This window comes from Oncorhynchus masou, chromosome 6 (assembly GCF_036934945.1).
Source record: "Oncorhynchus masou masou isolate Uvic2021 chromosome 6, UVic_Omas_1.1, whole genome shotgun sequence".
NCBI lineage: Eukaryota > Metazoa > Chordata > Actinopteri > Salmoniformes > Salmonidae > Oncorhynchus > Oncorhynchus masou.
Genome location: NC_088217.1, coordinates 80046701 through 80072447, shown reverse-complemented (window position 1 = coordinate 80072447; position 25747 = coordinate 80046701). Strand labels below are relative to the sequence as shown.

Below are 25747 nucleotides of genomic sequence, written 5' to 3'. Positions count from 1 at the left end.
TCACTGTTCTGAAATCAGTTTAATAAAGTATCCTCTGGTGAGGATTATAAGGCGAGTACACAGGGTTGTGTCAGTATTTGTTTGGTGCATAGAGAGATACAGTACACACTTCCGCCACAATCAAAATGGCTTCCGATTCAACCTGCATGGTCAGGGAGGCCCAAACAGGTGAGCTTCTCAACAGAAAGCCCCACCCACAATTATGTTATGGTCAACAGAATTCGATATAAATGGTATTAAAGCAGATTTGCTTTTACAAAACGTACAAATAGAAAAGTCAGACCTTGACATCAAAAAGCTTTTTACTATTGATTATTATTCAACCATAGATAGCCAAAATAAGACGGGGGAGAAACTAAAGAAAAGTTCATTTATAAAGTATATGTATGTTAATTTCTATATATAGGTTAATGCTGTGGTCAAGGCCAAAGTGTTGCATATTCATATAAGTATGGCGTGTTTACCTGTGCTCTGCTATTCCTCTAAGACACAGAGGTTATAACACTCCAATGAATGCTTATGGATGCTTTAGGACAATTTTACAATGTTGCAGATAGTAGATAGTGCTATACGCTGTTAGAGTTCGTACTCTAGGTTTCTAACAGTGTCTGTGTCTTCAATGACACCATACAGCTGTATTATAGTGCACCGCAGAGGGCTTTGGCCAAAAGGACTGGATGTGAAATGGATGCAGACCTCTCTGTCTAGTGGTCTTACAATCACAGCAGTCATGACACTACATATGAGTGCCGTCCAACCCAACCGGTGAGTGTACAAAGACACACACGCACACACACAATTTGGGATTGGGCCTTCTCAGTCTCTCCCTCCTCCCCCTCTCGCTATTTGATTCGTTTGGCCACATCTATGTAGGCAAATTCAATTTCGCGCTCAACAGGACAGGTGTTAGTAAACTCTTCCCTCTTGTAGGCATGGTTCAGATAGCGCCACACCCCCGTCATCTCCACTGGGATCTCAAAGCCACGGTACTTCCTGGCCACCACCTGGGACAGGACCGAGACACAGGTGATGTCATGAAACAGACCAGGAAGAAGCCGAAACATGGGAATCACTTTGAGAGAAACAAATTACAACTAATATGAATCAGTGATAGAAGTCAGTGTTGATGTGAGAAATTAGAGGATATAACTCATTAAAGTAGTTCCTTTATAACGTGTAGTCTGGGCAGCAGTACCTTTATAATGTGTAGTCTAGGCAGCAGTACCTTTATAATGTGTAGTCTGGGCAGCAGGACCTTTATAATGTGTAGTCTAGGCAGCAAGGTGGGTATTATTGGTAGCAGTACCTTTATAATGTGTAGTCTAGGCAGCAGTACCTTTATAATGTGTAGTCTGGGCAGCTGTACCTTTATAATGTGTAGTCTGGGCAGCAGTACCTTTATAATGTGTAGTCTGGGCAGCAGTACCTTTATAATGTGTAGTCTGGGCAGTAGTACCTTTATAATGTGTAGTCTGGGCAGCAGTACCTTTATAATGTGTAGTCTGGGCAGCAGTACCTTTATAATGTGTAGTCTAGGCAGCAAGGTGGGTATTATTGGTAGTAGTACCTTTATAATGTGTAGTCTGGGCAGCAGTACCTTTATAATGTGTAGTCTGGGCAGCAGTACCCTTATAATGTGTAGTCTGGGCAGTAGTACCTTTATAATGTGTAGTCTGGGCAGCAGTACCTTTATAATGTGTAGTCTGGGCAGCAGTACCTTTATAATGTGTAGTCTAGGCAGCAAGGTGGGTATTATTGGTAGTAGTACCTTTATAATGTGTAGTCTGGGCAGCAGTACCTTTATAATGTGTAGTCTGGGCAGCAGTACCATTATAATGTGTAGTCTGGGTAGTAGTAACTTTATAATGTGTAGTCTAGGCAGCAAGGTGGGTATTATTGGTAGTAGTACATTACATTACATTTAAGTCATTTAGCAGACGCTCTTATCCAGAGCGACTTACAAATTGGGTACCTGTATAATGTGTAGTCTGGGCAGCAGTACCTTTATAATGTGTAGTCTAGGCAGCAAGGTGGGTATTATTGGTAGTAGTACCTTTATAATGTGTAGTCTAGGCAGCAAGGTGGGTATTATTGTTAGTAGTACCTTTATAATGTGTAGTCTGGGCAGCAGGACCTTTATAATGTGTAGTCTGGGCAGCAGGACCTTTATAATGTGTAGTCTAGGCAGCAAGGTGGGTATTATTGGTAGTAATACCTTTATAATGTGTAGTCTAGGCAGCAAGGTGGGTATTATTGGTAGTAGTACCTTTGTAATGTGTAGTCTGGGCAGCAGTACCTTTGTAATGTGTAGTCTGGGCAGCAGTACCTTTATAATGTGTAGTCTAGGCAGTAGTACCTTTATAATGTGTAGTCTGGGCAGCAGTACCTTTATAATGTGTAGTCTGGGCAGTAGTACCTTTATAATGTGTAGTCTGGGCAGCAGTACCTTTATAATGTGTAGTCTAGGCAGCAGTACCTTTATAATGTGTAGTCTATAATGGCAGGCAAGGTGAGTATTATTGGTAGTAGTACCTTTATAATGTGTAGTCTGGGCAGAAGTACCTTTATAATGTGTAGTCTAGGCAGTAGTACCTTTATAATGTGTAGTCTGGGCAGTAGTAGTTTTATAATGTGTAGTCTGGGCAGCAGTAACTTTATAATGTGTAGTCTGGGCAGTAGTACCTTTATAATGTGTAGTCTGGGCAGCAGTACCTTTATAATGTGTAGTCTAGGCAGCAAGGTGGGTATTATTGGTAGTAGTACCTTTATAATGTGTAGTCTAGGCAGCAAGGTGGGTATTATTGGTAGTAGTACCTTTATAATGTGTAGTCTGGGCAGTAGTACCTTTGTAATGTGTAGTCTGGGCAGCAGTACCTTTATAATGTGTAGTCTGGGCAGCAGTACCTTTATAATGTGTAGTCTGGGCAGTAGTACCTTTATAATGTGTAGTCTGGGCAGCAGTACCTTTATAATGTGTAGTCTGGGCAGCAGTACCTTTATAATGTGTAGTCTGGGCAGCAGTACCTTTATAATGTGTAGTCTAGGCAGCAAGGTGGGAATTATTGGTAGTAGTACCTTTATAATGTGTAGTCTGGGCAGCAGTACCTTTATAATGTGTAGTCTGGGCAGCAGGACCTTTATAATGTGTAGTCTGGGCAGCAGTACCTTTATAATGTGTAGTCTGGGCAGCAAGGTGGGTATTATTGGTAGTAGTACATTTATAATGTGTAGTCTGGGCAGTAGTACCTTTATAATGTGTAGTCTGGGCAGCAGTACCTTTATAATGTGTAGTCTAGGCAGCAAGGTGGGTATTATTGGTAGTAGTACCTTTATAATGTGTAGTCTAGGCAGCAAGGTGGGTATTATTGGTAGTAGTACCTTTATAATGTGTAGTCTGGGCAGTAGTACCTTTGTAATGTGTAGTCTGGGCAGCAGTACCTTTATAATGTGTAGTCTGGGCAGCAGTACCTTTATAATGTGTAGTCTGGGCAGTAGTACCTTTATAATGTGTAGTCTGGGCAGCAGTACCTTTATAATGTGTAGTCTGGGCAGCAGTACCTTTATAATGTGTAGTCTGGGCAGCAGTACCTTTATAATGTGTAGTCTAGGCAGCAAGGTGGGAATTATTGGTAGTAGTACCTTTATAATGTGTAGTCTGGGCAGCAGTACCTTTATAATGTGTAGTCTGGGCAGCAGGACCTTTATAATGTGTAGTCTGGGCAGCAGTACCTTTATAATGTGTAGTCTGGGCAGCAAGGTGGGTATTATTGGTAGTAGTACATTTATAATGTGTAGTCTGGGCAGCAGTACCTTTATAATGTGTAGTCTGGGCAGCAGTACCTTTTATAATGTGTAGTCTGGGTAGTAGTAACTTTATAATGTGTAGTCTAGGCAGCAAGGTGGGTATTATTGGTAGTAGTACCTTTATAATGTGTAGACTGGGCAGCAGTACCTTTATAATGTGTAGTCTGGGCAGCAGTACCTTTATAATGTGTAGTCTGGGCAGCAGGACCTTTATAATGTGTAGTCTAGGCAGCAAGGTGGGTATTATTGGTAGTAGTACCTTTATAATGTGTAGTCTGGGCAGCAGTACCTTTATAATGTGTAGTCTAGGCAGCAAGGTGGGTATTATTGGTAGTAGTACCTTTATAATGTGTAGTCTGGGCAGCAGTACCTTTATAATGTGTAGTCTAGGCAGCAAGGTGGGTATTATTGGTAGTAGTACCTTTATAATGTGTAGTCTAGGCAGCAAGGTGGGTATTATTGTTAGTAGTACCTTTATAATGTGTAGTCTGGGCAGCAGGACCTTTATAATGTGTAGTCTAGGCAGCAAGGTGGGTATTATTGGTAGTAGTACCTTTATAATGTGTAGTCTGGGCAGCAGTACCTTTATAATGTGTATTCTAGGCAGTAGTACCTTTATAATGTGTAGTCTGGGCAGCAGTACCTTTATAATGTGTAGTCTAGGCAGTAGTACCTTTATAATGTGTAGCCTGGGCAGTAGTACCTTTATAATGTGTGGTCTGGGCAGCAGTACCTTTATAATGTGTAGTCTGGGCAGTAGTACCTTTATAATGTGTAGTCTGGGCAGTAGTACCTTTATAATGTGTAGTCTAGGCAGCAGTACCTTTATAATATGTAGTCTGGGCAGCAGTACCTTTATAATGTGTAGTCTAGGCAGCAAGGTGAGTATTATTGGTAGTAGTACCTTTATAATGTGTAGTCTGGGCAGCAGTACCTTTATAATGTGTAGTCTGGGCAGTAGTACCTTTATAATGTGTAGTCTAGGCAGCAGTACCTTTATAATGTGTAGTCTGGGAAGCAGTACCTGTATAATGTGTCGTCTGGGCAGCAGTACCTTTATAATGTGTAGTCTAGGCAGCAAGGTGGGTATTATTGGTAGTAGTACCTTTATAATGTGTAGTCTGGGCAGCAGTACCTTTATAATGTGTAGTCTAGGCAGCAAGGTGGGTATTATTGGTAGTAGTACCTTTATAATGTGTAGTCTAGGCAGCAAGGTGGGTATTATTGTTAGTAGTTGTCAGGATTTGGCCAGGGTTGTTCCGGGTTTTGGTCACTAGATGCCCCCATTGTGCTTTTTGACCTTATGTTTTTTCCCTTGTTCCCCATTATTATTTGCACCTGTGCCTCGTTTTTCCCCTGATTGTATTTAAACCCTTAGTTTCCCTCAGTTCTGTGCTCTGTGTTTGTATGTTAGCACCCAGCCCTAGTGTTCTGTGTATTCTTGTCGATTCCGGTGGATGCTCTTGTGGAATTCTGTTTTTGTTTTTGAGTATCTCTTAAGGCTTTTTTGTGCTATCCCTACCACCTTTTGGATTTACCATTTTTGTATTGAAGGACTTCTCCTTTTTACTTTATTAAATACACCGTCTTAAGTACTGCTGTGTCTGCCTCATCTTCTGGGTTCTGCTGACTATTCGTGGCTCAGTTGGTTAAGTGACTGTTTCTCACTCCGGAGACCCAGGTTCGTAACTGGGTCCTGACAGAAACACAGAGCCATAAATGAACCCAGAGGCAGCCAGTTCCCAGGACCTTTTTGCCATGCTGTCCCACCACCAGGAGACTGTCCAACGCCACGAAGCCGCCCTGGTTCAGCAAGAGGCCTTAATGGCTAGACATTCTCATCTTCTGTCGGAGATGCTGACTTCCATTAAGCAAATATCTGATCGTCTTACCCCGGCAATAGTTCCCGTCCCAGTAGTTCCCGTCCCAGTTGGCGCAGCGTGACGGACTATGCCATCCAGTTCCGCACGGTGGCAGCAGCAAGTGGCAGGAACAACGAGGCGCTCACGGTGTGCTTTCTGAAAGGCCTTTCCGACACTATCCAAGATGAACTGGCCACTCGGGAACCACCGGACAATCTCGAGTCCCTGATCAAGTTGGCCTCACGCATTGACCAGCGTCTGAGAGAGAGAGGACTCAACCGTATACCTCTAGCCCCTATCAGTCCCAGCTCCGAGTCCCCACCTTTATCCTCGCTGGCTCCATCGGAACCCATGCAGATTGGACGCATCTCCCAGGCTGAGAGAGACCGCCGGATGAGGGAGCGACGCTGTCTATATTGCGGCAAACCGGGCCATTTCCGTTCCACGTGTCCCGGGCTCCAGGGAAACGCTCTGTCCCGTACAGACCGGGGGGAACTGTAACGGGAAACATAACCTCCTCCCATCCGTCCAACTCCCGTCTGCTCATTCCAGTCACCCTCTCCTGGGACAACCACAAGCTTCACCTTCAAGCCTTGGTAGACTCTGGAGCCGCAGGTAACTTCATGGATGGTGTCTGGGCGAAGGAGAATGGCGTTCCCTCTGAACCTCTAAGTGAACCCATGAGGGTCACTACATTGGATGGAAGCCCTTTGGGATCTGGACTTGTCACTCATGTCACTACCTCCTTGCGACTTTCAGTTTCACAACACCAGGAATTGATGAACTTCCATTTGATCTCCTGTTCCGAGTTCCCTCTCGTCCTTGGATACCCCTGGCTTCACAGCCATAACCCTCACATCGACTGGTCTGTGGGCACTATCAAGCAGTGGGGTCCTACGTGCCAAGCTACTTGTATTTTCCAGAATTCCCAGAGTTCTACTCCCGAGTCTTTAGAATCCATCGACCTGACCCGAGTTCCCGAGTGTTACCATGACCTCAAACTGGTGTTTAGCAAACAGAGGGCCACCATGCTACCACCCCATAGACCTTACGATTGCCCCATCGACCTGTTTCCGGGCACTTGCCCCCCCAGGGGTCGGATTTTTTCCCTATCTCCACCCGAACGAGCTGCTATGGATACCTACATCAAGGACGCTCTGGAAGCAGGCCTCATGCGTCCATCCACCTTCCCGGCGGGAGCAGGGTTTTTCTTTGTGGCCAAGAAAGACGGTGGATTACGTCCTTGCATCGACTACCGGGGACTCAATGCCATAACCGTCCGTAACCGTTACCCGCTACCCCTTATGGCCACAGCCTTCGAGCTGCTCCAGGAAGCAGTTGTTTTCACTAAGCTTGACCTGCGGAACGCATACCATCTTGTGCGGATCAGACCTGGTGACGAGTGGAAGACCGCTTTCAACACGCCTACTGGTCACTATGAATACTTGGTGATGCCCTTCAGCCTGACCAACGCCCCAGCGGTGTTCCAAGCGCTCATAAACGATGTGCTTAGGGATATGCTTAACATATTTGTGTTCGTTTACTTGGATGACATCCTCATCTTTTCGAGCTCCCTTCAAGAACACACTAAGCATGTCAGAGAAGTACTCAAACGCCTCCTGGACAGCCATCTGTACGTTAAGCCGGAAAAATGTGAATTCCATTCATCCCGAGTACAATTCCTGGGATTTGTAGTGGAACCCGGTCGAGTCCAAATGGACCCCAGGAAGGTAGGGGCGGTAGCGGATTGGCCCACCCCAAAATCCGTTAAGGAAGTTCAGCGTTTCCTGGGCTTCACAAACTTTTACCGCAAGTTCATCAAGAACTTCAGCTTGGTGGCAGCCCCTCTCTCAGCTTTAACCAAGGGTGGCAATGCAAGGTTTTTGTGGGGAAGAGAAGCTGAGACGGCCTTCCAAGGACTCAAGCAGCGCGTTCTCTCTGCTCCCATCCTGATACTACCGACTACGGATGAACCATTTGTGGTGGAGGTAGACGCATCAGAGGTTGGTGTTGGAGCTGTCCTGTCTCAGAGGGGTGAAGACAAGAAGCTTCATCCGTGCGCTTTCTTCTCACACCGGCTTACCCCGACTGAGAGGAACTACGATGTGGGGGATCGTGAACTCCTAGCGGTTAAGATGGCATTGAAGGAATGGAGACACTGGCTCGAGGGGCTTCTCACCCGTTTCAAGTGCTTACGGACCACAAAAATCTGGAGTATATCCAGCAGGCGAAGCGGTTGAACTCTAGACAAGCTAGATGGTCTCTTTTCTTCAATCAATTCCAGTTTATCCTCACCTATCGGCCCGGGTCGAAGAATCTCAAACCGGATGCCCTGTCCCGAGTCTACGCTCCTGCCATTCGAGATGACACGGACATGCCTGTCCTTCCTGCTGCTAAGATTGTGGCTCCGATCTCGTGGCAAGTTGAGGATACCGTGAGACGTGCTCAAGCTAGCGAACCGGACCCGAAAGGAGGTCCTGCCAATCGGTTGTTTGTCCCCAAGGCAGTGAGGACTCAGGTCCTTCTGTGGGGGCACTCCTCTCGCCTCACCTGTCATCCGGGCGTAGGTCGCACCTTGGAGTTCATCCAGCGTAAGTTCTGGTGGCCTACCATAAGAGAAGACGTTGCCACTTTCGTCAATGCCTGTCCCGTGTGCTGCCAGGGCAAATCTTCTCACCTCCGCCCTCAAGGACTCCTTCACCATTTACCTGTTCCCCACAGACCCTGGTCCCATATCTCATTGGACTTTATTACTGGACTTCCTCCATCCCATGGCAATACTACTATCCTAGTCATAATCGACAGGTTTTCAAAGGCGGCTAGGTTCGTCCCTCTGACTAAGTTACCTTCTGCCAAGGAAACGGCTGAGTTGGTAATTAATCATGTGTTCCGAGTCTTCGGCATTCCTCAAGATATGGTTTCTGACAGAGGTCCCCAGTTCGCCTCAAGGTTTTGGAAGGCCTTCTGCCAACTCATGGGGGCTTCTGCCAGTCTATCTTCAGGGTACCATCCGGAGTCCAACGGCCAAACAGAGAGGATGAATCAAGAGCTGGAAACCACCCTCCGATGTATGACTCGTGACAACCCGTCCACATGGTCATCCTTTATTGTTTGGGCCGAATACGCGCACAACACCTTGCGCTCCTCCTCCACTGGTATGTCCCCGCACGAGTGTCAGTTTGGCTATGCTCCTCCATTGTTCCCGGACCAGGAGGCAGAAGTCAGAGTGCCTTTAGCCTTGAAGTTCGTCAGACGCTGTCGGCTTATGTGGAGGAAGACCCGTCTTAATCTTATGCGTTCCTCACAGAGGTACCAACAACAAGCCAACAGACGTCGCCGTCCCGGGCCTACCCTGCGCCCCGGCCAGAGAGTCTGGCTCTCCACAAGAGACTTACCTCTACGGGTGGAGTCTCGCAAGCTGTCCCAAAAATACATCGGTCCCTTCAAGGTTGCCAGGAGAGTTAACCCAGTTTCTTATCGCCTACACTTACCCAGATCCCTTAAGATTAATCCCACATTTCACATTTCATTGTTAAAACCTGTTGTTTTTCTCCCCTTGTCCCGGCAGACAGACCTCCCCCTCCGCCTCGTGTCATTGGAGGCCAGCCGGCTTATACCGTCCATCGGATACTGGATTCCCGCCGGGTGCAGCGGTCCTGGCAGTATCTGGTGGACTGGGAAGGCTACGGTCCCGAGGAGCGCTCCTGGGTTCCTGCCAAAGACATCCTGGACCCTGACCTCATTCGTCAGTTCAGGGCTCTCCACCCTGAGAGAGCTGGTAGGAACGTCAGGAGCCGTTCCTAGGGGGGGGGGATTCTGTCAGGATTTGGCCAGGGTTGTTCCGGGTTTTGGTCACTAGATGCCCCCATTGTGCTTTTTGACCTTATGTTTTTTCCCTTGTTCCCCATTATTATTTGCACCTGTGCCTCGTTTTCCCTGATTGTATTTAACACTGCTGTGTGGGATGCCCATAGTTCCTGCTGTGCCAGCTACTCTGCCTTTGCTGAGGAATTCAAATGAGTGTTTCAAGGCCCAAGCAGTGATTCTGACTCAGCCAAACAGCTCCTGACTCTCCACCAAGGTTGGCGCAGCGTGACGGACTATGCCATCCAGTTCCGCACGGTGGCAGCAGCAAGTGGCTGGAACAACGAGGCGCTCACGGTGTGCTTTCTGAAAGGCCTTTCCGCAAGGTGGGTATTATTGGTAGTAGTACCTTTATAATGTGTAGTCAAGGCAGCAAAGGTGGGTATTATTGGTAGCAGTACCTTTGTAATGTGTAGTCTGGGCAGCAGTACCTTTATAATGTGTAGTCTGGGCAGCAGTACCTTTATAATGTGTAGTCTAGGCAGTAGTACCTTTATAATGTGTAGTCTGGGCAGCAGTACCTTTATAATGTGTAGTCTAGGCAGTAGTATCTTTATAATGTGTAGTCTGGGCAGTAGTACCTTTATAATGTGTAGTCTGGGCAGCAGTACCTTTATAATGTGTAGTCTGGGCAGTAGTACCTTTATAATGTGTAGTCTGGGCAGTAGTACCTTTATAATGTGTAGTCTAGGCAGCAGTACCTTTATAATATGTAGTCTGGGCAGCAGTACCTTTATAATGTGTAGTCTAGGCAGCAAGGTGAGTATTATTGGTAGTAGTACCTTTATAATGTGTAGTCTGGGCAGCAGTACCTTTATAATCTGTAGTCTGGGCAGCAGTACCTTTATAATGTGTAGTCTGGGCAGCAGGACCTTTATAATGTGTAGTCTGGGCAGCAGGACCTTTATAATGTGTAGTCTGGGCAGCAGGACCTTTATAATGTGTAGTCTGGGCAGCAGTACCTTTATAATGTGTAGTCTAGGCAGCAAGGTGAGTATTATTGGTAGTAGTACCTTTATAATGTGTAGTCTGGGCAGCAGTACCTTTATAATCTGTAGTCTGGGCAGCAGTACCTTTATAATGTGTAGTCTGGGCAGCAGGACCTTTATAATGTGTAGTCTGGGCAGCAGTACCTTTATAATGTGTAGTCTGGGCAGCAGGACCTTTATAATGTGTAGTCTGGGCAGCAGGACCTTTATAATGTGTAGTCTGGGCAGCAGGACCTTTATAATGTGTAGTCTGGGTAGTAGTACCTATATAATGTGTAGTCTAGGCAGCAAGGTGGGTATTATTGGTAGTAGTACCTTTATAATGTGTAGTCTGGGCAGCAGTACCTTTATAATGTGTAGTCTAGGCAGCAAGGTGGGTATTATTGGTAGTAGTACCTTTATAATGTGTAGTCTGGGCAGCAGTACCTTTATAATGTGTAGTCTGGGCAGCAGTACCTTAATAATGTTTAGTCTGGGCAGTAGTACCTTTATAATGTGTAGTCTGGGCAGCAGTACCTTTATAATGTGTAGTCTGGGCAGCAGTACCTTTATAATGTGTAGTCTAGGCAGCAAGGTGGGTATTATTGGTAGCAGTACCTTTATAATGTGTAGTCTAGGCAGCAAGGTGGGTATTATTGGTAGTAGTACCTTTATAATGTGTAGTCTGGGCAGCAGTACCTTTATAATGTGTAGTCTGGGCAGCAGTTCCTTTATAATGTGTAGTCTGGGTAGTAGTAACTTTATAATGTGTAGTCTAGGCAGCAAGGTGGGTATTATTGGTAGTAGTACCTGTATAATGTGTAGTCTGGGCAGCAGTACCTTTATAATGTGTAGTCTATGCAGCAAGGTGGGTATTATTGGTAGTAGTACCTTTATAATGTGTAGTCTGGGCAGCAGTAACTTTATAATGTGTAGTCTAGGCAGCAGTACCTTTATAATGTGTAGTCTGGGCAGCAGTACCTTTATAATGTGTAGTCTAGGCAGCATTACCTTTATAATGTGTAGTCTGGGCAGCAGTACCTTTATAATGTGTAGTCTGGGCAGCAAGGTGGGTATTATTGGTAGCAGTACCTTTATAATGTGTAGTCTAGGCAGCAAGGTGGGTATTATTGGTAGCAGTACCTTTATAATGTGTAGTCTAGGCAGCAAGGTGGGTATTATTGGTAGTAGTACCTTTATAATGTGTAGTCTGGGCAGCAGTACCTTTATAATGTGTAGTCTAGGCAGCAAGGTGGGTATTATTGGTAGTAGTACCTTTATAATGTGTAGTCTAGGCAGCAAGGTGGGTATTATTGGTAGTAGTACCTTTATAATGTGTAGTCTGGGCAGCAGGACCTTTATAATGTGTAGTCTGGGCAGCAAGACCGTTATAATGTGTAGTCTAGGCAGCAAGGTGGGTATTATTGGTAGTAGTACCTTTATAATGTGTAGTCTAAGCAGCAAGGTGGGTATTATTGGTAGTAGTACCTTTATGATGTGTAGTCTGGGCAGCAGTACCTTTATAATGTGTAGTCTAGGCAGCAAGGTGGGTATTATTGGTAGTAGTATCTTTATAATGTGTAGTCTAGGCAGCAAGGTGGGTATTATTGGTAGTAGTACCTTTATAATGTGTAGTCTAGGCAGCAAGGTGGGTATTATTGGTAGTAGTACCTTTGTAATGTGTAGTCTGGGCAGCAGTACCTTTATAATGTGTAGTCTGGGTAGCAGGACCTTTATAATGTGTAGTCTAGGCAGCAAGGTGGGTATTATTGGTAGTAGTACCTTTATAATGTGTAGTCTGGGCAGCAGTACCTTTATAATGTGTAGTCTGGGCAGTAGTACCTTTATAATGTGTAGTCTGGGCAGCAGTACCTTTATAATGTGTAGTCTGGGCAGTAGTACCTTTATAATGTGTAGTCTGGGCAGCAGTACCTTTATAATGTGTAGTCTGGGCAGCAGTACCTTTATAATGTGGAGTCTGGGCAGCAGGCTGGTAGTATTGGTACTAGTACCTTTATAATGTGTAGTCTGGGCAGCAGGCTGGTAGTATTGGTACTAGTACCTTTATAATGTGTAGTCTGGGCAGCAGTACCTTTATAATATGTAGTCTGGGAAGTAGTACCTTTATAATGTGTAGTCTGGGCAGTAGTACCTTTATAATGTGTAGTCTGGGCAGCAGTACCTTTATAATGTGTAGTCTGGGCAGTAGTACCTTTATAATGTGTCGTCTGGGCAGCAGTACATTTATAATGTGTAGTCTGGGCAGCAGGGTGGGTAGTATTGGTAGAAGTACCTTTATAATGTGTAGTCTGGGCAGTAGTACCTTTATAATGTGTAGTCTGGGCAGCAGTACCTTTATAATGTGTAGTCTGGGCAGCAGTACATTTATAATGTGTAGTCTAGGCAGCAAGGTGGGTATTATTGGTAGTAGTACCTTTAAAATGTGTAGTCTGGGCAGCAGTACCTTTATAATGTGAGGTCTGGGCAGTAGTACCTTTATAATGTGTAGTCTGGGCAGCAGTACCTTTATAATCTGTAGTCTGGGCAGCAGTACCTTTATAATGTGTAGTCTGGGCAGCAGGACCTTTATAATGTGTAGTCTGGGCAGCAGTACCTTTATAATGTGTAGTCTGGGCAGCAGTACCTTTATAATGTGTAGTCTAGGCAGCAAGGTGGGTATTATTGGTAGTAGTACCTTTATAATGTGTAGTCTGGGCAGCAGCACCTTTATAATGTGTAGTCTGGGCAGCAGTACCTTTATAATGTGTAGTCTGGGCAGTAGTACCTTTATAATGTGTAGTCTGGGCAGCAGTACCTTTATAATGTGTAGTCTGGGCAGCAGTACCTTTATAATGTGTAGTCTAGGCAGCAAGGTGGGTATTATTGGTAGTAGTACCTTTATAATGTGTAGTCTGGGCAGCAGTACCTTTAAATTGTGTAGTCTAGGCAGCAAGGTGGGTATTATTGGTAGCAGTACCTTTATAATGTGTAGTCTAGGCAGCAAGGTGGGTATTATTGGTAGTAGTACCTTTATAATGTGTAGTCTGGGCAGCAGGACCTTTATAATGTGTAGTCTGGGCAGCAGGACCTTTATAATGTGTAGTCTGGGCAGCAGTACCTTTATAATGTGTAGTCTGGGTAGTAGTAACTTTATAATGTGTAGTCTAGGCAGCAAGGTGGGTATTATTGGTAGTAGTACCTGTATAATGTGTAGTCTGGGCAGCAGTACCTTTATAATGTGTAGTCTAGGCAGCAAGGTGGGTATTATTGGTAGTAGTACCTTTATAATGTGTAGTCTGGGCAGCAGTACCTTTATAATGTGTAGTCTAGGCAGCAAGGTGGGTATTATTGGTAGTAGTACCTTTATAATGTGTAGTCTAGGCAGCAAGGTGGGTATTATTGGTAGTAGTACCTTTATAATGTGTAGTCTGGGCAGCAGGACCTTTATAATGTGTAGTCTGGGCAGCAAGACCGTTATAATGTGTAGTCTAGGCAGCAAGGTGGGTATTATTGGTAGTAGTACCTTTATAATGTGTAGTCTAAGCAGCAAGGTGGGTATTATTGGTAGTAGTACCTTTATGATGTGTAGTCTGGGCAGCAGTACCTTTATAATGTGTAGTCTAGGCAGCAAGGTGGGTATTATTGGTAGTAGTATCTTTATAATGTGTAGTCTAGGCAGCAAGGTGGGTATTATTGGTAGTAGTACCTTTATAATGTGTAGTCTAGGCAGCAAGGTGGGTATTATTGGTAGTAGTACCTTTATAATGTGTAGTCTAGGCAGCAAGGTGGGTATTATTGGTAGTAGTACCTTTGTAATGTGTAGTCTGGGCAGCAGTACCTTTATAATGTGTAGTCTGGGTAGCAGGACCTTTATAATGTGTAGTCTAGGCAGCAAGGTGGGTATTATTGGTAGTAGTACCTTTATAATGTGTAGTCTGGGCAGCAGTACCTTTATAATGTGTAGTCTGGGCAGTAGTACCTTTATAATGTGTAGTCTGGGCAGCAGTACCTTTATAATGTGTAGTCTGGGCAGTAGTACCTTTATAATGTGTAGTCTGGGCAGCAGTACCTTTATAATGTGTAGTCTGGGCAGCAGTACATTTATAATGTGGAGTCTGGGCAGCAGGCTGGTAGTATTGGTACTAGTACCTTTATAATGTGTAGTCTGGGCAGCAGGCTGGTAGTATTGGTACTAGTACCTTTATAATGTGTAGTCTGGGCAGCAGTACCTTTATAATATGTAGTCTGGGAAGTAGTACCTTTATAATGTGTAGTCTGGGCAGTAGTACCTTTATAATGTGTAGTCTGGGCAGCAGTACCTTTATAATGTGTAGTCTGGGCAGTAGTACCTTTATAATGTGTCGTCTGGGCAGCAGTACATTTATAATGTGTAGTCTGGGCAGCAGGGTGGGTAGTATTGGTAGAAGTACCTTTATAATGCGTAGTCTGGGCAGTAGTACCTTTATAATGTGTAGTCTGGGCAGCAGGACCTTTATAATGTGTAGTCTGGGCAGCAGTACCTTTATAATGTGTAGTCTGGGCAGCAGTACCTTTATAATGTGTAGTCTAGGCAGCAAGGTGGGTATTATTGGTAGTAGTACCTTTATAATGTGTAGTCTGGGCAGCAGCACCTTTATAATGTGTAGTCTGGGCAGCAGTACCTTTATAATGTGTTGTCTGGGCAGTAGTACCTTTATAATGTGTAGTCTGGGCAGCAGTACCTTTATAATGTGTAGTCTGGGCAGCAGTACCTTTATAATGTGTAGTCTAGGCAGCAAGGTGGGTATTATTGGTAGTAGTACCTTTATAATGTGTAGTCTGGGCAGCAGTACCTTTAAATTGTGTAGTCTAGGCAGCAAGGTGGGTATTATTGGTAGCAGTACCTTTATAATGTGTAGTCTAGGCAGCAAGGTGGGTATTATTGGTAGTAGTACCTTTATAATGTGTAGTCTGGGCAGCAGGACCTTTATAATGTGTAGTCTGGGCAGCAGGACCTTTATAATGTGTAGTCTGGGCAGCAGTACCTTTATAATGTGTAGTCTGGGTAGTAGTAACTTTATAATGTGTAGTCTAGGCAGCAAGGTGGGTATTATTGGTAGTAGTACCTGTATAATGTGTAGTCTGGGCAGCAGTACCTTTATAATGTGTAGTCTAGGCAGCAAGGTGGGTATTATTGGTAGTAGTACCTTTATAATGTGTAGTCTGGGCAGCAGTAACTTTATAATGTGTAGTCTAGGCAGCAGTACCTTTATAATGTGTAGTCTGGGCAGCAGTACCTTTATAATGTGTAGTCTAGGCAGCATTACCTTTATAATGTGTAGTCTGGGCAGCATTACCTTTATAATGTGTAGTCTGGGCAGCAGTACCTTTATAATGTGTAGTCTAGGCAGCAAGGTGGGTATTATTGGTAGTAGTACCTTTATAATGTGTAGTCTGGGCAGCAGTACCTTTATAATGTGTAGTCTAGGCAGCAAGGTGGGTATTATTGGTAGTAGTACCTTTATAATGTGTAGTCTAGGCAGCAAGGTGGGTATTATTGGTAGTAGTACCTTTATAATGTGTAGTCTGGGCAGCAGTACCTTTATAATGTGTAGTCTAGGCAGCAAGGTGGGTATTATTGGTAGTAGTACCTTTATAATGTGTAGTCTAGGCAGCAAGGTGGGTATTATTGGTAGTAGTACCTTTATAATGTGTAGTCTGGGCAGCAGTACCTTTATAATGTGTAGTCTAGGCAGCAAGGTGGGTATTATTGGTAGTAGTACCTTTATAATGTGTAGTCTAGGCAGCAAGGTGGGTATTATTGGTAGTAGTACCTTTATAATGTGTAGTCTGGGCAGCAGTACCTTTATAATGTGTAGTCTGGGCAGCAGTACCTTTATAATGTGTAGTCTAGGCAGCAAGGTGGGTATTATTGGTAGTAGTACCTTTATAATGTGTAGTCTGGGCAGCAGTACCTTTATAATGTGTAGTCTAGGCAGCAAGGTGGGTATTATTGGTAGTAGTACCTTTATAATGTGTAGTCTAGGCAGCAAGGTGGGTATTATTGGTAGTAGTACCTTTATAATGTGTAGTCTGGGCAGCAGGACCTTTATAATGTGTAGTCTGGGCAGCAGTACCTTTATAATGTGTAGTCTGGGCAGCAGTACCTTTATAATGTGTAGTCTAAGCAGCAAGGTGGGTATTATTGGTAGTAGTACCTTTATAATGTGTAGTCTGGGCAGCAGGACCTTTATAATGTGTAGTCTAGGCAGCAAGGTGGGTATTATTGGTAGTAGTACCTTTATAATGTGTAGTCTAAGCAGCAAGGTGGGTATTATTGGTAGTAGTACCTTTAATGTGTGTAGTCTGGGCAGCAGTACCTTTATAATGTGTAGTCTAGGCAGCAAGGTGGGTATTATTGGTAGTAGTATCTTTATAATGTGTAGTCTAGGCAGCAAGGTGGGTATTATTGGTAGTAGTACCTTTATAATGTGTAGTCTAGGCACCAAGGTGGGTATTATTGGTAGTAGTACCTTTGTAATGTGTAGTCTGGGCAGCAGTACCTTTATAATGTGTAGTCTGGGTAGCAGGACCTTTATAATGTGTAGTCTAGGCAGCAAGGTGGGTATTATTGGTAGTAGTACCTTTGTAATGTGTAGTCTGGGCAGCAGTACCTTTATAATGTGTAGTCTGGGCAGCAGGACCTTTATAATGTGTAGTCTAGGCAACAAGGTGGGTATTATTGGTAGTAGTACCTTTATAATGTGTAGTCTGGGCAGCAGTACCTTTATAATGTGTAGTCTGGGCAGTAGTACCTTTATAATGTGTAGTCTGGGCAGCAGTACCTTTATAATGTGTAGTCTGGGCAGTAGTACCTTTATAATGTGTAGTCTGGGCAGCAGGACCTTTATAATGTGTAGTCTGGGCAGTAGTACCTTTATAATGTGTAGTCTGGGCAGTAGTACCTTTATAATGTGTAGTCTGGGCAGCAGTACCTTTATAATGTGTAGTCTGGGCAGTAGTACCTTTATAATGTGTAGTCTGGGCAGCAGTACCTTTATAATGTGTAGTCTGGGCAGTAGTACCTTTATAATGTGTAGTCTGGGCAGCAGTACCTTTATAATGTGTAGTCTGGGCAGTAGTACCTTTATAATGTGTAGTCTGGGCAGCAGTACCTTTATAATGTGTAGTCTGGGCAGCAGTACCTTTATAATGTGTAGTCTGGGCAGCAGTACATTTATAGTGTGGAGTCTGGGCAGCAGGCTGGTAGTATTGGTACTAGTACCTTTATAATGTGTAATCTGGGCAGCAGGCTGGTAGTATTGGTACTAGTACATTTATAATGTGTAGTCTGGGCAGCAATACCTTTATAATGTGTAGTCTGGGCAGTAGTACCTTTATAATGTGTAGTCTGGGCAGCAGTACCTTTATAATGTGTAGTCTGGGCAGCAGTACCTTTATAATGTGTAGTCTGGGCAGTAGTACCTTTATAATGTGTAGTCTGGGCAGCAGTACCTTTATAATGTGTAGTCTGGGCAGTAGTACCTTTATAATGTGTAGTCTGGGCAGCAGTACCTTTATAATGTGTAGTCTGGGCAGCAGTACCTTTATAATGTGTAGTCTGGGCAGCAGTACATTTATAATGTGGAGTCTGGGCAGCAGGCTGGTAGTATTGGTACTAGTACCTTTATAATGTGTAGTCTGGGCAGCAGTACCTTTATAATGTGTAGTCTGGGCAGTAGTACCTTTATAATGTGTAGTCTGGGCAGCAGTACCTTTATAATGTGTAGTCTGGGCAGCAGTACCTTTATAATGTGTAGTCTGGGCAGCAGTACCTTTATAATGTGTAGTCTGGGCAGCAGGCTGATAGTATTGGTACTAGTACCTTTATAATGTGTAATCTGGGCAGCAGGCTGATAGTATTGGTACTAGTACCTTTATAATGTGTAATCTGGGCAGCAGGCTGGTAGTATTGGTACTAGTACCTTTATAATGTGTAGTCTGGGCAGCAGGCTGATAGTATTGGTACTAGTACATTTATAATGTGTAGTCTGGGCAGCAGTACCTTTATAATGTGTAGTCTGGGCAGTAGTACCTTTATAATGTGTAGTCTGGGCAGTAGTACCTTTATAATGTGTAGTCTGGGCAGCAGTACCTTTATAATGTGTAGTCTGGGCAGTAGTACCTTTATAATGTGTCGTCTGGGCAGCAGTACATTTATAATGTGTAGTCTGGGCAGCAGGGTGGGTAGTATTGGTCGAAGTACCTTTATAATGTGTAGTCTGGGCAGGAGTACCTTTACAATGTGTAATCTGGCCAGTAGTACCTTTAAAATGTGTAGTCTGGGCAGCAGTACCTTTATAATGTGTAGTCTGGGCAGCAGTACCTTTATAATGTGTAGTCTGGGCAGCAGTACATTTATAATGTGTAGTCTAGGCAGTAGTACCTTTATAATGTGTAGTCTGGGCAGCAGTACCTTTATAATGTGTAGTCTAGGCAGGAGTACCTTTACAATGTGTAATCTGGCCAGTAGTACCTTTAAAATGTGTAGTCTGGGCAGCAGTACCTTTATAATGTGTAGTCTGGGCAGCAGTACCTTTATAATGTGTAGTCTAGGCAGCAGTACTTTTATAATGTGTAGTCTGGCCAGCAGTACATATATAATGTGTAGTCTGGGCAGCAGTACATTTATAATGTGTAGTCTGGGCAGTAGTACATTTATAATGTGTAGTCTGGGCAGCAGTACATTTATAATGTGTAGTCTAGGCAGTAGTACCTCTATAATGTGTAATCTGGGCAGTAGTACCTTTATAATGTGTAGTCTAGGCAGCAGTACATTTATAATGTGTAGTCTGGGCAGTAGTACATGTATAATGTGTAGTCTGGGCAGTAGTACCCTTATAATATGTAGTCTGGGCAGTACTACCTTTATGATGTGTAGTTTGGGCAGCAGGTTGCAGTCTGCCAGTGTGAGGTCAGGTCCATCCAGGAAGCAGCGTGTGGACTCCTGAGTGTCTTCTGTGCTGTTGGCATCAATCTCCTCCGGCAGGGGGGTCCTCAGGAATTCATCCAGTCGCCTCAGAGACTTCAACAGGGCCTTCTCCAGGCCTACCCCCCACACACACGCACGCACACACACAGGGTATACAGTGAGTGAACACAGACAGACAGACAGAGATGCACACACACAGACATTGTAATCACAGTCAGAGACACACAGGCTACAGTGTAAACACGCAAGCACACAGTACACACATGCAGTACAAACAAACTTGCACGCACGCACACACAAACACACACACAAACACAAGCCTTACCGTCGTTGGTATCTTTGCGGGGGTTCTTGATGTAGGCAGAGAACTTGGAGAACACATCTATACCTGCGGTGTTTGACTCTGGGTGATTCGTCGCCAACTTGGGGTACCTGAGAAAGATATATCAGACATCAGGATTGGTCAGTTGAATCCAGGAAGTGGTTGCTTGATTGACAGGCAATAGACAGGAAGTGGTGAGTGTGTACCGTGGTGGCGTGAGTTTTTCCTCAAGGAACTCTTCTATCTTGTTGACGTCGACCTTCACCTCCCCGTTAAATGTGACGAATGGAGGGTTGGTCCCCGGGGCCAGGTCCTGCAGGTCCGCCGGTTTCCTGGGTAACACATTATTACAAGGTTCTTACAGGGCTCCTGTGTCAGGGAACCCACATAAACATCATCCAGCATTAATGGCTGAATGTCTTTAGAAAGTATTTCAAACCCTGTTGATCTTGATATAGAACACAATTGATTGCATGATAGACGTATCGGCCGATGGGATGATCCATACCTTTTGAGGTCGACTGTGGTGACGTTGAAGATAACTCCCTTCAGCCACAGGATCATGAAGAGGCGTTGGGAGAACGGACAGTTCCCGATGCTCTCACCATCACTGCCAGCCTAAGTAGGAGACACAAAAGGTTCAGTCCAACTCATACACACACAGTTCAAATACATACAACAGGCCCCAATCACAAATGCCCTGGTCATTATTCCCTGTCTTGTAAAACACACTACCACAACACGTTGAGTCGGCCCTGACGATCTCTTGCCACTAGAGGTCCTCAACAAACCTGAGAGATCATCAACAACACTAGCACCACCAGCAGCACCAGCACCAGCAACAACAACAGCTCTACCACCATCAGCACCACCAGCAGCACCAGCAACAACAATAGCACCACCACCATCAGCACCACCACCACCATCAGCACCACCAGCAGCAGCAGCAACAACAGGACCACCAGCAACACCATCAGCAGCAGCAACAACAACAGAACCACCACCATCAGCACCACCAGCAGCAGCAACAACAACAACAGCACGACCACCAGCAGCAGCAACAACAGCACCACCAGCAGCAACAACAACAGCAGCACCACCAGCAGCAGCAACAGTATCACCACCAGCAGCAACAACAGTACCACCACCAGCAGCAGCAACAACAACAGTATCACCACCAGCACCAGCAACAACAGTACCATCACCAGCAGCACCAGCAACAGCACCACCACCACCAGCAACAACTACAGCACCAACACCAGCAACAACACCAGTACCAACACCAGCAACAACAACAGCACCAGCAGCATCAAATTCCTTCATACTTCAAGCTCAACTCTTACCTTGACAAACAGCTCGATAGTTGGGAACCCCAGCTTTTTGGCTGCTATGTCAAACCAGGCCATGGTGACAACACAAGTCAAGGTATCAGTTTATGGACTCATAACCTATAGGTCCAAAGACACAGCCCGATCCGTAAATCAATCTGCCTCCAATCAGTCAGGTTCTGTCAGCGAAACTCGTGAAAGTCTCTGCCTGGGCTGACTGAGACCGGACCAGGTCTGAGGGTTCTGTAGCTGTGGGTGTCCATGATTGGGGTGGTAAGATCAAGGGGAGGTGGGTTTAGATATGCAGAGCAGGCCAGTGAGACGTTTTGCACAGCACAATCCCTCTTTGTTAGCCACACACGGCTAGCATAATAGACGCACTGTTTGGGTGTTTTCCCTGTCTGGTGGGTGTCTTTCGTTTACTTTGATAGATTGTAGTTCTGATGTGTTGATTTCAGCTACAGGTACTGACGCAATGAATTAATAATAGCCCATGCCAAACAGAGAACAGCGTGTAAACTTGTTTAGATACGTAATCAGGTCCATGTGCCCCTCTACAATAATTTCTTCCTGATGCAAAAGTTTCAGTTTATGATTCCAGTAAAATTATCTCATTCACTGCCCTTAATAACCTACAATGCAGAAACTCTGCCTCTTTTGGTGCACCAGGATACGTTTTTATCAATCCTCAAACAACAGCAACAATAGGCCCCAACCGACTGACCCAGAGTCTGTGGGTATGGTGTCAGTGTAGGCTGGCGGAACAGTGTGAGGTCTGTTCTGGGGTCAGTGTGTGGGAGTTGATGGAATCCTCAGGCCTGTTCTGAGTTTGTTGGAAAAGGGCAATGTGTTTCTCACACACACACACGCACGCACGCACGCACACACGCACACACACACACACACACACACACACACACACACACACACACACACACACACACACACACACACACACACACACACACACACACACACACACACACACACACACACACACACACACACACACACACACAACCTGGTAGATGTGTAACCTTTCTTCATATGACTAGTGGCCTCATGTGTGGAAGGTTATTAATATTTTTCACAATAATTAATAAACCTGACTTTTACTTTTCCCACACTGAAAACGTACTCCTCGTATGCAACCAACCACACTGTGCATGCATATCATAGAAGTACCTCATTGGGTAGAAAGTTGTCAACAACATAAAGAGGATCGTTTGATCATGTATATTTCTACTGAGATCATTACAAACCCAACCAAGTCCGACTCATCACACTTCAACTCCGACCCCAAAACTCATGGCAACAGGTGACCATTCAGGTGTGCTGTGTGACTTTGTTACCATAGTGACAACAGCGGACCAATAAGTCAAATATCTGCATGTGTGTTGGCGGAGTGGGCCCTGTCACCCCCTCTTGTCCCCAGATTGTCCCCAGACACCCCAGTCAGCTCCATACCAGCAGGCCTGATAATAAGCTTATTGTCAAAGAGACAGAGAGAGAGGGGGGGGGGGGGGGAGAGAGAGAGAGAGGGAGAGAAAGAGAAAGAGAGAGAGAAAGAGAGAGAGAGGGGCGAGAAGGGTGGAGAGAGAAAGAGAGAGAGTGGAGGGGAGAGAGAGAGAGAGAGAGAGAGAGAGAGGAGGGAGAGAGACTGAGAGAGAGAGAGAAAGAGAGTGAGTGGAGGGGAGGGGAGAGAGAGAGAGAGAGAGAGAGAGAGAGAGAGGAGGGAGAGAGAGAGAATGCAAAAATAACTTCCTCTATGTTTTCCTTGACTCTCTAACTCTGGTGAAAGCCACAGTTGGAGCTTGCTCCTGCCTCCTGCCTCCCCTGACCTTGGCCATGGAGCATACCTACAGTTTCTCTCACACCAAGAGCAAGACAAAGGCGTCTATTGTATTATGTGAACAGGCCAGGATATTAGGACATTTTCCCCCAGGCTTAATCCTTCAGCTGGGCGCCAGGGCACCTTCATCAAACACTGGAATGTGCCTTTGTTGTGTTGGTCACGTCCTGGGTCCATGGCATGCAGCCCTCCAGACCTACAACGCCATAACAATATGCCCATTTTTAGCAGGAGGTTTCATCTAGGAGATCTGACGGTTGGCAGACATATTATGTAGCACATGTGGGAGTCACATCCACAACCCTGGGGTTGCTATAGAGAACCACACTCCAACCAATTGAGCCAAGATAGGTACCATGTCAGGTAACTTTTTAATACAGGCTTTTTATAGACTTCTGACCAGAAATGCATGGCTCAAAGCAATACAGTCGCGGCTAGAATGGAGCATAATGATGTAGTGGCTCAATGTAGTGCTCTCCACCTAGTCCTCAAAGCACTTTACATTGATAGTGGGCCACAGGTGATGCTACGGCAGCCATTTTGCACCAGAACACTCACCAACAACACTACTAGAATGCCCTAACACACACGCACACATGGGACAATGGGACCGGCAAGACTGTGTGTGTGTGTGTGTGTGTGCCTCCGTGTAACTATGTGTGTGCGTGTGTGTGTGCGTATGTGCATCTGTGAGTCTGTGCGTGTGTGTGTGTGTGTGCAATCAGCTAAAGAGGGGTAGAATTACAGTAGGATATCACTCTCTTAATAGGACGAGATAAGGAGATCACAGTGGGATCACAGGCAACCCAGCGACATGACTCCCACATGACTCCCACACACAATCACACACAACCCCAACAAAACACCTCACATGCAATCATAACACAGGGAATATTACACAACATGCCTCACACCCAAACCGTAAGTATGATTGATTTTTCCTTAGCAACCGATTATCAAAATAGCGGTGTGTTTTTGAATAAAGTCCAGCAGGCTAATACTTTACTGGCCAGACACACAGACCCTCTTTTTTCCTTACTACACCACCTCTGACCTGCAGGGCCAAACAGTGTCTTTATTACGACGTAAATTAAGTTACCTGCTAACTACTCCCTTACAGTATATTTTCCAGGCCAAGATCTGAAGTAAAGCCAACATCATTGTATGTTGCCATGTCGCTACACTAGTTGGTAAAGAAGAACAGGCCACAGAAAGTAGGCTAATGATAACAACAACGTCCTCTCTCTCTCAACGACTCCCGACAGGTGGCCATTTCAAGTTGTCAAATCGCATTACTTTAAACCAGCCAGAGGAGAATCAACCACAACAACAGAACAATGTTTGGGGCTTTGAGCGAACAGTGTCTGAGCTAGCCTTTATGACCAACTGAACATGACCATAGACCAGACACTAATATAATTAGCCAAAAAGCTAAAAGGTGGGCTAGGGCTAGTGGCTGGCATGGGTTTTCCTATGATGCTAGCTAGCACGGTACACACAGCCCCATGTAGCCCCATGTAATCTATAGAACAGGATGACAGGAAAGTTCCATTACGAGCTAAGTAGATCATTCTCGAGGATTCCGAAGCACTGATTTGATTACCAGATGAGAGAGGGAGACAGATAGAGAGCGAAGGAAGAGAGATTGTCCCTTATTAAAGCCTCTTCTAAGAGAAGGGGTGGGTTTGTATTGTTGTGACATGTGGACAGATACATCTTGTAGCCGTTACCTGAATAGAAGCTACACTTGACTTTAAATACATGCTAAACTATATCCTGCCACAAGTGGAGGTGCCAATACACGGAGACAATGGCAGAGAGATCTATACATCTTAGACCACACCCCTCAGTGTTCTTCAGTCCTGGTCCAGAGCACCCACAGGATGTGCAAGGTAACACACCTGATTCAGGTAATCAGCTGATCGATACAGCCTGTAGCTCTACAGGACCAGGGAGCACTGGGGTCTGTTCAGGAAGATGCAACATAAGATGCAATTGTGTCAGATTTATTCATCACATGTCTATCTGCAACGTTCTTAACGTCATAGCTAACTCATAGTTAACCCTTGGTGCTACTGTACCTTGACATAGAGGGAGATCTCGTACTCCTGGGGGTCCGGACTGTCGCTGTCTTCCCCATGAGCAGTTGGGCTCTGCAGCCTCACAGACTTCTTTGGCGTCTTCTCCTCCCCCTGCACCTCCTTCTCTTTCTTCACCTCTATCTTCACCTCTGTCCTCCTGTGCATGAACGTGGGCACCTCGTCCATGACCACCACCTTCTTCTTTTTCTTCACCTGCTCCTCTCTCCTCTTCGGGGAAAGTACCTCCTCTTTGAGCACCGACTTCAGCTCCTTTATCCAGTCCTCCCTCCTCCCGGGGGTCTGCGCTTCCTCTGGGGACAACTTCTTAATCCCGTCCTCCTTCCATCCAGGGGTCTGCGCCTCCTCTGGGGACAACTTCTTAATCCAGTCCTCCCTCCACCCAGGGGTCTGCGCCTCCTCTGAGGCCTCCTTCTTGATCCAGTCGTCGCTCATTCTGCGGGTCTGCGCCTCCTCTGGAGACAACTTCTTAATCCAGTCCTCCCTCCTCCCGGGGGTCGGCGCCTCCTCTGGGGCCTTTTTGATCCAGTCATCGCTCCTTCTGCGGGTCTGCACCTCTTCTGGGGCCTCCTTTTTGGCCCAGTCCTCCCTCTTCCAGGGGGCCTGTGCCTCCTCTTGGGCCGCCGTCTTGTTCCAGTCGTTGCTCCCTCTGCTGGTCTGCGCCTCCTCTGGGGCCG

At 45.4% G+C, this 25747-nt stretch overlaps 1 protein-coding gene across 2 annotated transcripts; it reads right to left on the bottom strand.

Annotated features, from left to right (window-relative positions):
• On the bottom strand, positions 1 to 25747 carry LOC135542753 (chloride intracellular channel protein 4-like). 2 transcript variants are annotated; one of them, XM_064969930.1, is made up of 6 exons: positions 25053 to 25747; positions 20300 to 20409; positions 19998 to 20123; positions 19795 to 19901; positions 19404 to 19585; positions 1 to 1004 (listed from the first exon to the last, which is right to left on the bottom strand). In XM_064969930.1, the coding sequence occupies exons 1-6, from the start codon at positions 25503 to 25505 to the stop codon at positions 843 to 845; spliced, it is 1140 nt and encodes a 379-aa protein (XP_064826002.1). In that variant the 5' UTR covers positions 25506 to 25747; the 3' UTR covers positions 1 to 842. The 2 variants fall into 2 exon arrangements, with proteins under 2 accessions (XP_064826002.1, XP_064826003.1); XM_064969931.1 differs by lacking the exon at positions 25053 to 25747 and adding an exon at positions 21135 to 21392.